Genomic DNA, 15198 nt, shown 5'->3' on the forward strand with positions numbered 1-15198 from the left:
CTGCCAGCGCCTGCCCGGCCGCCGGGCCCGCGGGGCTCCGCCGCCGCCGCGCAAGGGGAAGCGCGCCGACACCATGGGCTTCTACGGCACCCTCAAGATGATCTTCTACAAAGTGAGTGGCCGCCCCCCCCCGGCGGGTACGCGGCCGCGGAGGGTCGGGGGGGCAGGGAGGGGCGGGCGGCGGTCCGCGGGCGGGGACGTGCCGGCGGCTGGGGGCTGCCGCCCGGCCGTAGCTGCAGTCAGCGCGCTGCCGGGGAGCGCTGCCAGCGCTTGGTGGCGGGCGGTGATGCGGAATGCAGTTTGCTGCCCCTTCTTTTCATTTTTCAAAAATTTTCAGAATTTYTTTTTTTTTGTATACCGCAGTCTCGGTTATTTTGATAAATAAACGGTTGTCTGAAGGAGTTGTGTTTTCCTAGCGACAGATTAAATGTTTAGAGGGACGTTTGCTCGACGGTTTCTGTTCTTTGGTTACAGAGAGACCTTACTGATGTCTGAATCTTGTCACTAGACCTCTCTGCTGTAGAGAAAGTTTTATCTTCTTAAAATAGTAAACGGCATTTTTGACCGTGTATTTACTTAGCACCTTCTGAGATGCTGAAAGTCGGTCTGCGTAGTGTACCCCATGTGAAAGTTGCCTAAAATACCTGAAAAAAAACTAACCGAAAGAAACAGGTGAAATCATTAGTAGGCAACATAATGCATATTGTTTTCTTCGCTAACGCAAAATAATAAATCACCAGAGCTGATTATTTTACCGTAGGCTTCCTACTTTTTATTTTTAAGCTGTGCTTTTGCTAAACTGCATCTCCCTCTTATGAGAAGCAGAAGAGGAATATGATGGTGATAACCTCTCAGAAAGGCAAGCTGGAAATAAAAATTTCCCTTCAACAAGAAAAATCCTTTCTGAAAAGTCTCATCATCAAATATCTGAAATTCGTTCTCAGACATCTTACTTATGCTTCCACTRTTTTGGATGGTTCACCCATCTAGCACAGCAATAAAAGATGGTATCCATTGTTTTTCAGTGAGCCTTTGCAACTGGTTTTCTTGGGGGAAGCACGGGGGGCTGCTCCTCCTGGGTTTAAGGGAGCCGTGAGGGTGAGGCTGGTGATTCGGCAGCATGCAGGGCGGTTCTGGCTCAATGCTCGTCTGGTGAAATGCTGTGGAGTGTCCCATGTGAGGCATGGGCAAGGAAACACAGCTACAAGGCAGGCTCTTCTGAYTGTGGTGTAGCTGTTCCCGTAAAAACCAGCCTAGGTAACCTTAGCTTTCCTGTGTAATCACTAATGAAGCAGAAASACAAGGTCTTCAGTGGCTGTTTTTAGGTAAAGCCATTAGAGTTAAGCCATTTTAAAAGTATAAAAACCAATATCACATCAAAAGTATATGGACCAGCTTGAGAGAATCCTGTTGGGTTTGGGGTGTTTTCTTTTAGATAGGTAGACTGATACAATAAACAGTTAAATAACTGTGTTATAATAAAACATTAAAAAAATCAAATCATTTGTGTAAGAAAGATGCCAACTTTTAAACTGTATATTGAACACAAAATTTTGAAAAAAGGAAGCAAATGGTTTTACTAGCATCTGAAATGTAATACAGGTAGTTTATGTATTTTGCAGCTCACAGTTGTAAACAGCAGTAAACATTCTTCAGCTGGCTAAACTGTTGTGGTGTATCACATTTCAAAAAAAGAAAAAAAAAGGAAAACCAACAAAAACTCAGAAGTTGCATTTGGCAYATGTATGTCTCATTTAGTCCAAAAGTCTGTGGTTAAAGATTACCCAAATATGTAGAAAGTAATCTCTATTTATCTGCCTGGATAAATATGGCTTTCATTGGTTTCCATCTCTTTGGTAATTTTTGCAGTCTGGCTTCCCTTTTAGCAGCTGCCCTGCTCATTATTTGGTTTTGATCATATCTAATTGTGGGTGACATTTGAGACTGGGGTGTAGCATTTTTCATCCTTACCTTTCTTGGAAAAATACTGGATAATCTGTCAGTCAATTTTGCTGCAGTTTCATAAATGYTTTCAATGCACAACTTTAAAATAAAAATACAGACAAAATAAATGATGCAGTCAATATTTTATTTTTTTAGGTCCTAAAATAAATATGGTTTATAATGCGGATAGGCTACCTAAAATTTAACCATTTCAGTGAACACAAACAATCAAGGGCTTAGTTTAGTTCCTTTCCTCCTCTCCCAAGGAGGACRGAGAGAGAACAGTTTAGTAAATAAACTAACACAGTTCTGCACACTTTTACACATTATAAATTTGGGAATTAAAAGAATGTAAGTMCAATTAATTTTRGACCCTAAAAGAGCAATAATATATACATGCACCCTATAAAAAAATGTCTCAAAGGTTGTTGAATTTATGAAATGTTGCTTTAAGTAATTTTGTGAGTGTCACCTCTTTGAAATTTGGTATAAAAGCAGGAGGTAAAAATGTGTTAATTTACAAAAGTACACATAAGTAAGGTTGGTCATGTAACTAAATCCGTGTTGTTACTCTTTTTCCCTCACCTTGCAGATGAAGAGAAAGTTGGACCATGGCTCCGAGGTCCGTTCTTTCTCTCTGGGAAAGAAACCCTGCAAAGTCTCAGAATACACAAGGTAATTAAATGCAATGACAGATCACTGGATCCTGATTCCTGCGTATATCCTGTCTTTCCAATTGCTGAGCCTGATTAATTAATCTCCTCTTAATGTTAAAGCACTGTAAAGCAAAGAAGAGGTGGTATCAGCATTTGTATATTGCTTTGCTAATTTAAATTACGTGAACTGAAGATGAGTTTTAATGAAGTAGCCAGACTTGCATTTCTTCAGTTGAGGTTTGTGTTTCATTCTAAATATAGGATGCCCATTTACTTAAGAGACTTTTTGAGGACTGGAGCATTCTTGGGAACAAAATCAATCAGATTTTAACAAGGGACATAATGATAATGATAAACCCTAAGACTATTAAAATTGTGATCAAATGTATCACTTTGCTATGGTAACAGAAATGAGAGAATGGAAATTATGTAGGCAGGGCAGACCATCTGATCTTAACAGGGAGACACACGTCCTTGTTATCCTCAATGTGAAAGTATTTCAGGTTCTGGTCCGCTTCCTTGCTACTCCTGTGTGGTACCAACAGCAGCACAGATAGCTGCTGCTCCAGCCAGGTGTTTTGTGGGGTAAAGCACTCCTAGCCATGAGCAGCAGTAGTGGAGCATTACAACTTACAACTGCATTCTTACTATGTAGTTGCCATAACAATGGTGCTTGGATGTCACACTGCTTTCCATCCTGTTTGAATTTACACTATTTTATGGTTTTTCTCCCTGTAGTAAGCATCGTCCCTCCCATAGCATGACAAGGCTCTCTGGAAATGGTGCTTCTGTTGAACACACTAAAATCGTGTTCAGTCACTGATGGCCCTTTCAAAGTAGTTTATATTTTATTTCTCTTCCTTTAAGAGGTTTATCAGGTGATGAGTGAAAGGTTAGGTGGCAGGTCCCAGGGTTGCTTTTCAGATGTGCAAATGCTGCAGCAGAGTACAGGAGGCAATGTTTTATTGCTGTGAGGCACTTGTTGCAGCTTCCACCTCCCCCCAAGTCTCGAGGTGGTATCTTTTCCTGGTTTCTGAGTCAGTCTAATGGAAGGACTCTCTTCTCTTCTTGACCACCATTTCTTCTGGTGACACACTGTTCTCTGCAGTCCCAGAAGAGTGAACAGTTTGGCAACAAAGAGAGTAYGCTTTTTTTTTGWGTGTGTCTGTCAGATTCAGAGCAACTGCTGGACTTGTCCAGCTTCCACTGAGACCTGATTGATTGTTTCAGGGGAATGGAAATACAGAGGAAAAACGTAGCACAAACAAGTATCTTGTGGTTTAATCTCAGGTCAAAGGARCGAAGCTTTTAGATCCTGTTTTGAATAACTGTTTTTGACTGAGAGCCAGTTTACAGCAGAAGAAGGTAAAGCGTAGTGTTCTACTGGGGCAAGTTCAAGGCTACGTATTGCTCAGAACCAATAAAAGCTAATTCAGTGCCTTATTTTGGACCTTGAATGATAGGCCTTGTGCTGGATCTCTGTGCAGAGTGAGATTAAAATTAGAATGAGTAAGCTGTAAAACCACATTTTATTTTAAAAATACTTTTAACTGACATTCCTTGGATTTTGAGTAATTATTGGCATAAAAGAAGTCTTAAATAACATCTGATCCTCCTCTCTTAAACTCTTTGATTTGAYTTTATGTAAATAATGCATAAGCAGATGATGCAGTTCTTGTGCCTGCTTGTTTCCATTTTCCCTAGGATCAGGCACTAAAATTGGCCAGCTCATGAACTTTGCAYGTAACAGGTAAAGCCAGTAAACAAATGCCATTAAGCGGATCTGGATCCTTCATCTCTGAAACAGTATTTCTATACCAGCTTCTGTTTCTGTTATTACTCAGCAAAATGAACAGTTAAAAATAGGCCTGCTCAAACCAATCTTTACTTTTCTTGACCAGTTTGGGTAAATGTTAGGACATGCTATGATTGTCCTTCAGAACAAGGAAGAGTAGAGTGAAATATTTGTAGAGTATAATGAGGTAAATATTAAAATGAACTTGCCTTGCATCATTTAAAGCTGTTCCTGTAGCCACTGAAAAATCAGTAAACTCCCTAAGCTCATGCCTACTAAAAAGCTGGGTTTATCCTACAAAAAAAGCAGAGTTTTTTTTCTAGTCTCACACTGTATTTAAAGTGTTCATGCTTGTGCAAATACTACTGGGGTTCCATATTTCCTGKTAGGGAGTACAGCTTTGATATTCTGTGAACGAAGTACTTTACATTATGTAAAAAAACCCAAAAAACAAAAACGAAAAACACAACCAAYCAAACAAAAAAAMCCCAAACCAGAAAACACAGTCAGCTGTATTTCTTCAGACTCCCACAATAGCAGCTTAATCCCAGCTCTTTTAAAAGCTCCATTCCATATGAATGAGCTGGTTTTTAACATGTCAGAGTGAAAAAATCAAACTGTGATTCAGAGAGCACCTTTGGCTCCTTTTCCCTTTTCACTTCATACCCCCCCTTAATTCCTGTGTCATTCCATCAACACACAAACTTTAAAAGACTGTATAGAGTATTTCAAAGCCCAATTCCAGACCACTAAGCCACTAGAACTKCTTGGTATTACTAGCTCTTTGTCAACAAAATATATTAAAACCTAAAAATAGATACTTTTTTTCCTTTCTGTTTGGAGATGAAGCAGCACTAGCACATTTCGTATACAGGTGGAACTCTGAKATCTGGCTTCCTACATCCCCAGTCAGAACGCACCAGTGTAGCCCAGAAGGAAAGGAAATACTCAGACAAGGAAAGGAATATATAAACCTGCATCTTCACACACGACTTGCTGGCCAATTAACAGAGTGATAATTTTTCAGCCTTGAAATGTGATCCCAATTTCTTCCCTAGCTGGAGGGCTAGCACTGCAGTGGTTGGAGCAGGCAGATTTATCCAAGTGAGGGACTGACCTCTTGAGTGACCAGCAGAACAATTTTTCACATTAATGCTTTTGCATGAAGCTAAAGAGTTTGAGTAATAGTTGCAAATTATGTACTAGGTTTTTTGTTCTGCAGTAGGCTTGTGAATTTCCCTTAATGTTTTACTCATGGCTGTCACTTCCCATTTGTGTTGCAGTACCACGGGGCTGGTGCCATGTTCCGCCACGCCTACGACATTTGGGGACCTGCGGGCAGCCAATGGCCAGGGCCAGCAGCGGCGCCGCATTACATCTGTGCAGCCACCTTCGGGCCTTCAGGAATGGCTGAAAATGTTTCAGGTAACTGTGCCTGCAGAGATAAACCTCTGCAGCAACTCTGCCTCCATGGGTTATGTAAGGGAGTGCTTCAGTGGGGTTGGTCCTCCTTACACATCCCAGAATGTCTCTGCTGTTGATTTTTTTGTTTCTCGCACGATAACAAATGGGCATCAACTGTTATGAATATTTGTTCCCCATTTCAGCAAGTTATGTAGAGGTTGATAAAAAAATAACTGCCTTTCTTGGCTTCTTAATAATATACCCCTTTTTGTTTAATGCTCGCACATTTTCTGCAAAGTCTGTCCAACATGTAATGAATGGTTACCTCCATGGCCTCAAGCCATTTTCACTTGAGACTAGTAAGCTTTGGTGCATTGTTTACTTCAGTGCAGTTATAGCACTAGATTTGTCACAAGTCTGGTGTYTTCTAAGAATAGAAAGAAAAGTTTATCAAAAATAGATGAAAAGGAAACTCARTGTGTATTTTTTCGGATCTCTGGGTAGTGAGCATGTCAGCCAGCACAGGTGTACACAATTGAAGGGAGGGAAGAGGTTTTTCATATATTTTCAAATGCCTTTAGCAACACTTAAAAATAACTGGACAAAAGAAAAGATGTGAAGGACAATGTTATGGACCTTGCACAGGTCAACACGGGAATCTGCATGGACACCAGTCAGGGAGTAACTGAGCCAATTTTGTGTATGTTAATACAAGCACAGTTCGGCGCATGCCTCTGCTTCTGGTCCACAACCTGTGCCATGGAGATCTTAACTGTACATTTTGCTCTGTATTTTTAAGAAGCAGCAATGAGTCTTAGTCATTGATTTGAAAAAATATTATGTCTTCCTGTCTTGATTAATAAACCATTCCTTCTAAAAGCATTTTCAAAAGGAGCAACTAACAAATACAGGCATTGTTTCAATTACTGTAACAGGCAAAGATAGAAGAGCAATATTGTAAATACAGGTATCTAGCATACAATTTTGCAGGCAGAAGCGTGCTTTTGGCTTGATTCATGCTGCCACATAATACCATTGATCTCAATCACTGTCAGTTCTGAACATTAAAATAATAATGTAGAACCTCTTTCCTCCTTTTCCTCTTTATTTTTACACATTTATGATCTGCTTAAACCAGTGCAAGCTTGAAATTAAGATTCTTGTACACATCATTCAATTTCTTAAAAATATTCACATTTAATTACTATGGTGTATCTCTTTTGAGACTGTTCATAGAAATATGTCTTTTTAACCCCTAAGAATGATATTTGAATGGTACCACGTGTATATGGTAATGTAATACTACATTACATTTTTCCATTTTTTAATGTTAAAACATTTGTACTAACAAAATTTATTTTCCTATTGACAACGTGTAACGTATTTTTGCATAAGATAGGTAGTTATTGTTAGTTCCATATTTTAAAAAAAATTATGAAAGGCTGAAGTTTTGAGAGAGTGGTATAGACACATGTGACAGTAAGCAATGCTGTCAGCTGTTCGGTTAGGATAAGTAGTCTGCAAGCTCATGAAAATTTTGCCTACATAGACAAATGTGTACAGTGTGTAATGCAGAAGATATGTTTTAATATATATATATATTTTTAGATACTTATAACTTGTCAAAATACTTAGTTGCAATACTAAATGCCTAAATGTTGATCTATACTATTGAGAGAGAGAGAGAGAGAGAGAGGGAGGCCTCTCTCTCCTAACTGGAGATCATTGAGCAGCACTTATTGATCACGTCTGTCACTGGTAGTTTTTATTGTATTCACAAAAGGGAGTCCCTTCTTTCAGAATGAAAAGCTTTCAAAGTCATGTAGCTCTATCTCAGTGTTACATCTGCTTGCCTCCTCATTTTCTATGTGCTTATTTTTCACATGAGTTTCATGAAAGGGGCAAGTCTTAAACAGCCAAATGATGAAAGCACATTCATAGGGGAGCTAGCTCTGCCCAAAGGGCAGGATTAAATGGCACGTGCAGCATCATTCTTGCAATACAGTTTTTCCTGTAGAGAAACAGGAATGAGAGAGCTTTCTTCATGTACTATGTACTTGCTAGGCCAGCTTGTTAGCACTCTATATGAAAATATATTTCCAGTTAATTTTAAAGCTAAATTTCTAGAGGGATGTTAGGGGGACATATCTCCTGTTTCAGGTTAAACTGTTTTTTGGCATAGAGGCTGGCAGTGATAGTGATACTCAGTGGAATAAACCTTCAGTTTTTCCCCTGTGTTATGTTTTCAGATAAAATCAAGACCATCTGCAAATATTAAAAAAACTTAAAATGCTCTGTAAGACTTTTTAAAAATTTGTATTTGATATGTACTTCCTGTTGTTACGTTTTATAGTTGATCTAAGCCTTTTTTTTTAAAGTAACAAAATTATGCAGAAGGGAGGAACAGTTTTGTAATTGCACTTTCCCTTTAAAATTTAAGTTTTGTATAGATTTCAATGAAGTCTGAAAAGAAAAACAGAAAGGCATTTTATTAGATTCAAACCAGTTAATTTCCTAACGGCTTATTTGTTTTTTTTCTGGTTTGCAGTGGCCCTTTACTTCAGGTTTTTTTTTTAAATTCACACTTTTTAAACCCGGTGCCCAAGTGTATCTTTATAAAATTTCTTCTTTTACAAGGAGGTTGATTCTTACATCACCAAATTGCTTGTCATAAGGAAAAAAAAGTTAGCTGCATGCTAAGTTCAGTCAGTTGATATTGCTTTAAAAATTACTAAGCTTTCCATTCTTCCCACTTCATATACTTAGRATGTTGGGTTTTGAGTACTTTATAAAAAAATGTATTTTCATGGAAAATTGATTTTGAAAAGTTGTTCCATACACACTAATATAGGCAATCGCTTTGAATAACTAGTGAATGTTATCATTTTACCTAAAATTGGAAGCATTTTTTTTCACAGCAGTTTAGATAGTGTCCAAAATCCTTTTGCCATTTCTGGCTGGCAAGAGCAGTGTTCCTTTTTTTTTGCACAAATAGTTGGCTTAGCCACCTAAATTCAAATTTCTTATCATTCCCCAATTTTTGTTCTTCCAGAGATACTCAGGAATGAATACATGTACAACTGAGTAGTCTGCCTCTTATGTGAAGCAGGCAGTAAAGATTGTATCATAACCAGCATTGCAGTGGTTTTTTTTTGCTCTCTGTTTTGTGGAGGGACTGGGTCAGGGGTTGGCACTTCTGTACAAGCCCCACACACAGCTTTGGAGAGATTTGCAGCACTCCTTCATACCCCTTGTGGCTGTGTCACCATGAATGGTTTTTCAGAGGAGCAGTAGAGACTTACAGCCAGTCTTCTGCTCCTCCCTGCTTATTTCCCATTGGTTTGGCTCTCATGGCAGTTTTGTTACATTCAAATTCAACTGTTTTCAGGAGAAACTCTGCATTATCCAACCTCTAGCAGGGATGTAGGGTCTGAACCAGTCACAGCTCCTCCAGACAAGGTCCATCACATGAGCTGCAAATGTTCATCCTGAGGGATGGGACTGGGACTCTGATATGGGTTAATGAGGGGACTTCAGCACCAGCTGCTCCTGAATCCCTCCTGGTGTGACAAACTACTTGCTGATGTAGATGGTGTTTCTTTCAGTGCTTATGTGCTATTTTTATCCAGACTGAAATACACTTGAAGTGGGGCATGGCAGGGTTTTCGATATCCAAGAGCAGGACAGAAACAGGCTCCAAGAAGAGCCCTTCTGCAGGTCTCAGTAATGAGAGACCTCCATTAACAGAACTTAGTAATGGAGAACACCACCCTGAAGTTAAACCCTTTGAAATAGATTGTCCTTAATATACCTATTATAGCAAAAGGATATAATTGCTACAAGCTGTAATTGTATAAATTGAAGGTAGCAGATGAGAGCTGAGCAATAGAAAAGTGCAGGTCATGGAAGAGGAGAGGTGCAGAAACAGATAATGATAAAATAACATCAGTTGGCAGGTCAGACAGAAGGGATGAGTAGAAGTTGTAGGAGCAACATAGATGTTGTTTATATTGATTGTAAGAAAGGGAAGACATTTACACACAGTAGCAAAGGGGGAAAAGAAAGGATAGTTTTCARGTAGGTAGTGCCATCACTGCAGCAGCTGCATTACTGGGGAGGAAATTACRTTAATCAGCCAAAAGGCCTTGGCTGGCAAATCAACACCTCCCTGGGGAAATAGGAGGGAAGAGGAGGGGTATGTTTCTTTAGGATTCTGAAGTCATCCAAAGGGCAGTATGAGCAGGCCCAGCTGGCTTCATATGAATGAACCCCAGAGTTACCTTTTCTAGGGGATTGCTCATAAAAAAAGCTTTAGTTTAATTTTACATTACAATTGAACTTCAGTTTTAAACACAAGGAAAGCAAAGGGAGACAATTAAGCAGAAGCATTTTAAAGATAAAGTAAAGCATTATAAAGATAAAGTATATTTTTTACAAGAGCTTCAATTTGAAAGGGAATTGCCTGGTAGAAATCCAAGGTATCTGGTCGCCATGCCACCTGTGTCAGAAGTGTCTGATTATCTACAAGGTTTGAAACTTTGCAAACTGTTTGGCACACAGTTACTTTTTCTTCTGCAACTTTTGTTCATTGTTTCTCAGCAAAGCCACAAACTTACTCCCTGTCCTTTCTGCCTAATGAGCTGCATGCAGTTTTCTTGCAAATGGATCAAGCTAGAGGGCCCAGAAAGAGAATTTACTAGTCTTGTCTTCATTAATGCAAACAGTTGTGTTCATCTGGCAAGGCTTCATCCCAATTTTCCATGCCAGACATTTTCCTCAGAGACCCCTTACCAACTSTAGCTGGAGGTTTGTTTGCTTAAGTGAAAGACTGACAGGACAATGTCCTAGAGACAACATTTTGTAGCAGTTGATTGCTTCAAAAGATCTGTAGGAAGCTGCCTGTACCCATCCCCTAATGATGACAGACAGATAAAAGAGGGTGCTACTTTTCGTCATTAGCAACTCTTTTCCCATTCTTGAATCTTTTCCCTTTTCTGTCCAGATCTGTATTAAGTTTTAAAAACCAACTAAGTGTAAGAGAGTTAGAGATTAAGATAGCGTACAGTGACATTATTAATCAATAACATGTTGGTAACTGCTAGCAACATTTGCTGCAGAAGCAAACAATGCTCTTCAGGTAGAGTTGTTCCAATTTAGTAAATGTAGCTGCTCATAAATTAAGAGCAGACTGACCTTGGAAATTTRTATTATAAGGAAGTAGCATGTGTATTACTTTCCCTCTTTTTAATTCTCCTAAATTCAAACACGGCTGACAGATGAGATTAAAGACTGCAAACGTTTGTACGTAAACACCAGCTAAGATGTGGGTTAATGAAACAAACAGCAGTCGGAAAGTTGGTGAGATAAACAGTTCTTCAGTGCATGATTTATGGAGAGCTGCTCTGTGATGCAAATGTTTCTRTTGAAAGAAATTTATAATAAAAGATGTTTTACAACAGCACTGCTGCAACTTCGGCTGAGATGTTCTTGTTTCTTTGTTACTTCTCTGAGGTATTGGGTATGAGGCATGAAAACCACCACACCTGGGGACACTCTTCATGCACATAGGTGCWTGGGGAATGTTTTCTTGCCAGCTTAAACCATTTTACCAATTGCCYACCGTGTGTGGAAAGGTTCAGTTCAGGAAGTTCCTCCTCCATTAGGGCAGGCTGTCCAGAGTGAGATAGCCTCATTTTCTGCAGAGTGAGAACTTGGAGCTGGGGTGAGCCAGCTGCTGTGCACAGCACTCCCTGGCAGTTCCAGCGGGTGCTGGGAGCTTCCTCCACTGCCCTGATGGACTTGGGTCACCTTGAAGTCCCCTGGGTCATCATTTGGGTGAATGGTACTTCTACTGACATTTCAAGTATTTTGATGTTTTAATTAGGGAGAAATGATGCAACATGGTGATCCTTCTACATCGGGTAAAGCTGGGAGTTTATCTGCTTTGCATTCACTTTCAGAAATCCCACCTTCTTTTTCACTTGCCTCATTGTTCTGCGGAAACAGTGCACAAACACTGTAGTATTGTGGAGACTGGAGTGAATTGTCAGTCAAATCCAGGGAACAGAAATTTAGAGCATGAGTAGTAAAGGTCCTGAAATACATGGCAGATTCATACAGAAATCTTAATTGTAAGGTGTCTTGCCTTTTTTTTTTTTTCGTTAGCCTCTTACCATAACTGTAATATCATTTGTATGTGCTAATTTACTTGTAAATGTCMCTCTAGAAGACATTCGAGAATAGGAATGTGGATCTGCTCTCAAAAACTGTGATGTCTCATTTTCTCTCTAAGGCTTTATTTGTGCTCTAATTCTGTTGCTAAATCAGCTAGCAGTGGTTGTTGTTTTTTTCCTGTAAAAATTTTTTTTCTWTAAATTGTTTTCACATAACAAATCAAAGCTCTTTGATGAGCACAGATGAGTTTAAGACATGATTTTCAGTTCTGCAGTATATGAAGTTATTAACTTTTTTTCCCCACAAATGATGCTCCTAATCTGCTATGCTCCCAATTGAGTGCCTTATTGAAATCTTCAAATTTTACAGTACCCATTAGTAAAAATGTGGAGTAAGAAAATTACCAATCAAATTCCCTGTTTATTCAAGTGTGAATTGATACTTATAAAATATGCATTGGTTTATCGCCAGGATTCTGAAATTACAACATTGTCACTTAGGGACGTATTGTAGTAATAAGCAGACAGTAAGCTAATGTACTTTTAGAGAAAGTTTTTTACTTTCTCTTCGTCTCATTTCAAGATTTTAGTCTACCAGATGAAACAAGAAGGTTAAAAGCTATCATCTCACTTGAATGCACAACRGAGAAAGGGAGTGCATTCTATTGCAACCCCTCCTTGTCTGTAACGTGTGTGTAGATTTCATCAACTTCAAAAGAAGCTTAATTAATTTAATTATTACTACTAAATATTATTATCTATTTAATTGCCAATTTGTATGTGTGCGTATAATAAATCCTTTCTTAGCTTCTGAATTAGTGTAGTAATTTTGAATATTTTGTGTTGATTAACTCCTCATTTTTGTGCCATTAGCATGAGCATTTATCTCCTGGCTTTTTGTATGCTTGTATATAGTTTGATGAGGAAACTTAATTTGCCTTATTGGCAAAGCAATGACACTTGCTGATATATAAACCAAACCRGTTTGTTAAACTAAGCTTTCTGTTCCTTTCTCCTTCCCTTGCAGAGCTGGAGCGGACCAGAGAAGTTACTTGCTTTAGATGAACTCATTGATAGTTGTGAACCAACACAAGTGAAACACATGATGCAAGTGATAGAGCCCCAGTTTCAAAGAGACTTCATTTCCTTGCTCCCAAAAGAGGTGAGAATTACAGGATAATATCGGATTATGCAGGGCATTGGCTGCCATCTTTCAGGAACAACTGTGCTCATTTTGCCAACGTAATGATATAAACTGACTTTAGAGGTTCACAGTTCGGTACACTACTGTAACAGGGCTACTGTAATTTCAGATTGACATACCTCTATCTCTTGGTAGCATTTCGTACTTGGAAATACAGATGACCCCTTTAAACAAAATCCCAGTAGCTCTAAAAATATCTCTRTATCTTAATTGGGCCAATTTTGCTTTTTTTTTGAGAACTAATTCTGTTAGGGCACACACACACACAAATTTTTTTCTGGATGTAAAACCTCTCTGCACATTATTCTGTAAGTGTAAGCATTATTTTTAATGTTTTAAGTGGTGAGTGTTTTGTTAATGTTATTTTTGAATATATTTAGACAAACAGAACCCTAAAATCTCTACCAAATAAACCAAAAATAAACCCGGAGAAGCACTTCTTGCTAAGGATAAAGCCAAACTGTTATTAAACAGACACCTTACAGTAAATCCTTCACTGAAAATCAGATCATGTTGTATCCAGTTAAAGAGAAACTGAGATTTGGATTTCGGTGTGTCTAACTAAATGCTGTCCACACAAGAGTAATTTGTGATGTTCTCACAGCTACAACGTGAGGGTGGATATGCAAGATTATAAATCTAGTTTGYTGCAGTTACTGAATAGATGTATTTTAATTGACTTAGAAATAATGCTTCTCACCCTGATTGATTTTAGGGAGTTAAGTCTCAGTTACTAACACTTTACAGAGCAAGTTCTTTTAAGATATTCTGGTGTTTGTTCTTGGGTGCTATGTTTGACATGGTTTTATTACCTGAAGACTTTTCTGTGTCTCTGTTCTTTGACACTCTTTTCTGGCATATATCCTATTTTTGAATACTTAGATGTACAAAACCCTTCTTTCCTTTAATACACTGTCATAACTTCACAAGTCTGGAAGTGTCACAGCCTTCCCTTGCTGGCTGGCATTTGTAAGGGTTGGAATCATTTTGTGCATTGGGTATTAACTCAGTACACAGGACCTGAGATTAGTGTTTAGAGAAGCTCTTGGTGCAGCAGCCTTCTCAGGGAGTGGAAAGGACACTGGGGGAGAAGAGGAGCTCAGCAGGATCTCTGTATGGTTAGCATATTTCTGGAGCAGCTGCCCAAAGCATCAGAGGCAGAGGAAGGCAGCAAGACTTTCTGTTTTGAATTGACAGAAGATACTTTGCCACTACTGCATCTGTTTGGTCTGGAATTTAATAGAGGATTGGTAACAGTAACAGTAATGATTTCGTGGCAATACTCATTCAGGTACAACCCGTGATCTAGTTACAGTGAAATTAAAGATCATCTTACAATTTCAGTTTTCACAATTTCTTCACAGAAAAGATATGCTACTTAGCAGTAAAACTTTTATCACTTAGGTTTCTTGACTCCATTGTAAATTACTGATGTTTAATTTGTTTATTTTAGTGGGTTTCTTGCCTTTTGAAACCAGAATATTTTAATGCTTAGCTTCATGACAGGCCGACTTCGCCAGTGAAGCTGGCTTAAATAATTTTTGCTTCCTAACCCCGAGTCACTGTCACCAAAATTAACTGAGTTAAAAAAAGCCTTTGAGCTGACTCCACCATCTCCTCTCCTCTCCCTTCACCCAGATCTCCTCGGCAATGCTGTTCCCAGCTACCGACTGCTGGCTGCAGTGGGGGTGACACACTGAGCTGTGGGGGCAGGAGCGAGTTGTTGGGGTCAGTAATTCCATGAGCAGCCTTCCCTAGCGGAGCCGGCATCCTGTGAAAACACGCTCCCTTGAGTTGTCACTCCGTGTTAACATCTGCAGTTATCTCCAGTGCTGCTGGATGCAATGCACTGATTTTATTACCAAACCAGAACAAGGAGATCATGTGGACAGGAGGGCTTTGCTTCCAAACCGTTCTCTGCAATGTAAAGACTTAATAGCTGAATAATCAAGAAAATGTTTGCTTTCCTCCCAATAAAACATGAAGTCAGGCAATTCATATGAAATAAATATTCCTGTTTTC

The 15198-nt window shown here is 39.1% G+C and overlaps 1 protein-coding gene across 3 annotated transcripts in view; it reads left to right on the forward strand.

Moving 5' to 3' along the window:
* FBXW7 (F-box and WD repeat domain containing 7) overlaps positions 1-15198 on the forward strand; it is a 175451-nt gene that overhangs the window by 142522 nt on the left and 17731 nt on the right. For all 3 annotated transcript variants that reach the window (XM_057376318.1, XM_057376326.1, XM_057376312.1), the window contains exons 3-5: positions 2537-2619; positions 5679-5820; positions 13000-13134. In XM_057376318.1, coding sequence (XP_057232301.1) covers positions 2537-2619; positions 5679-5820; positions 13000-13134 — 360 coding nt within the window. The remainder of the gene's footprint in view (positions 1-2536; positions 2620-5678; positions 5821-12999; positions 13135-15198) is intronic.

The sequence above is a fragment of the Malurus melanocephalus genome, unplaced genomic scaffold (assembly GCF_030028575.1).
Source record: "Malurus melanocephalus ecotype Western Australia unplaced genomic scaffold, MMel_1.1 scaffold_9, whole genome shotgun sequence".
Taxonomy (NCBI): domain Eukaryota; kingdom Metazoa; phylum Chordata; class Aves; order Passeriformes; family Maluridae; genus Malurus; species Malurus melanocephalus.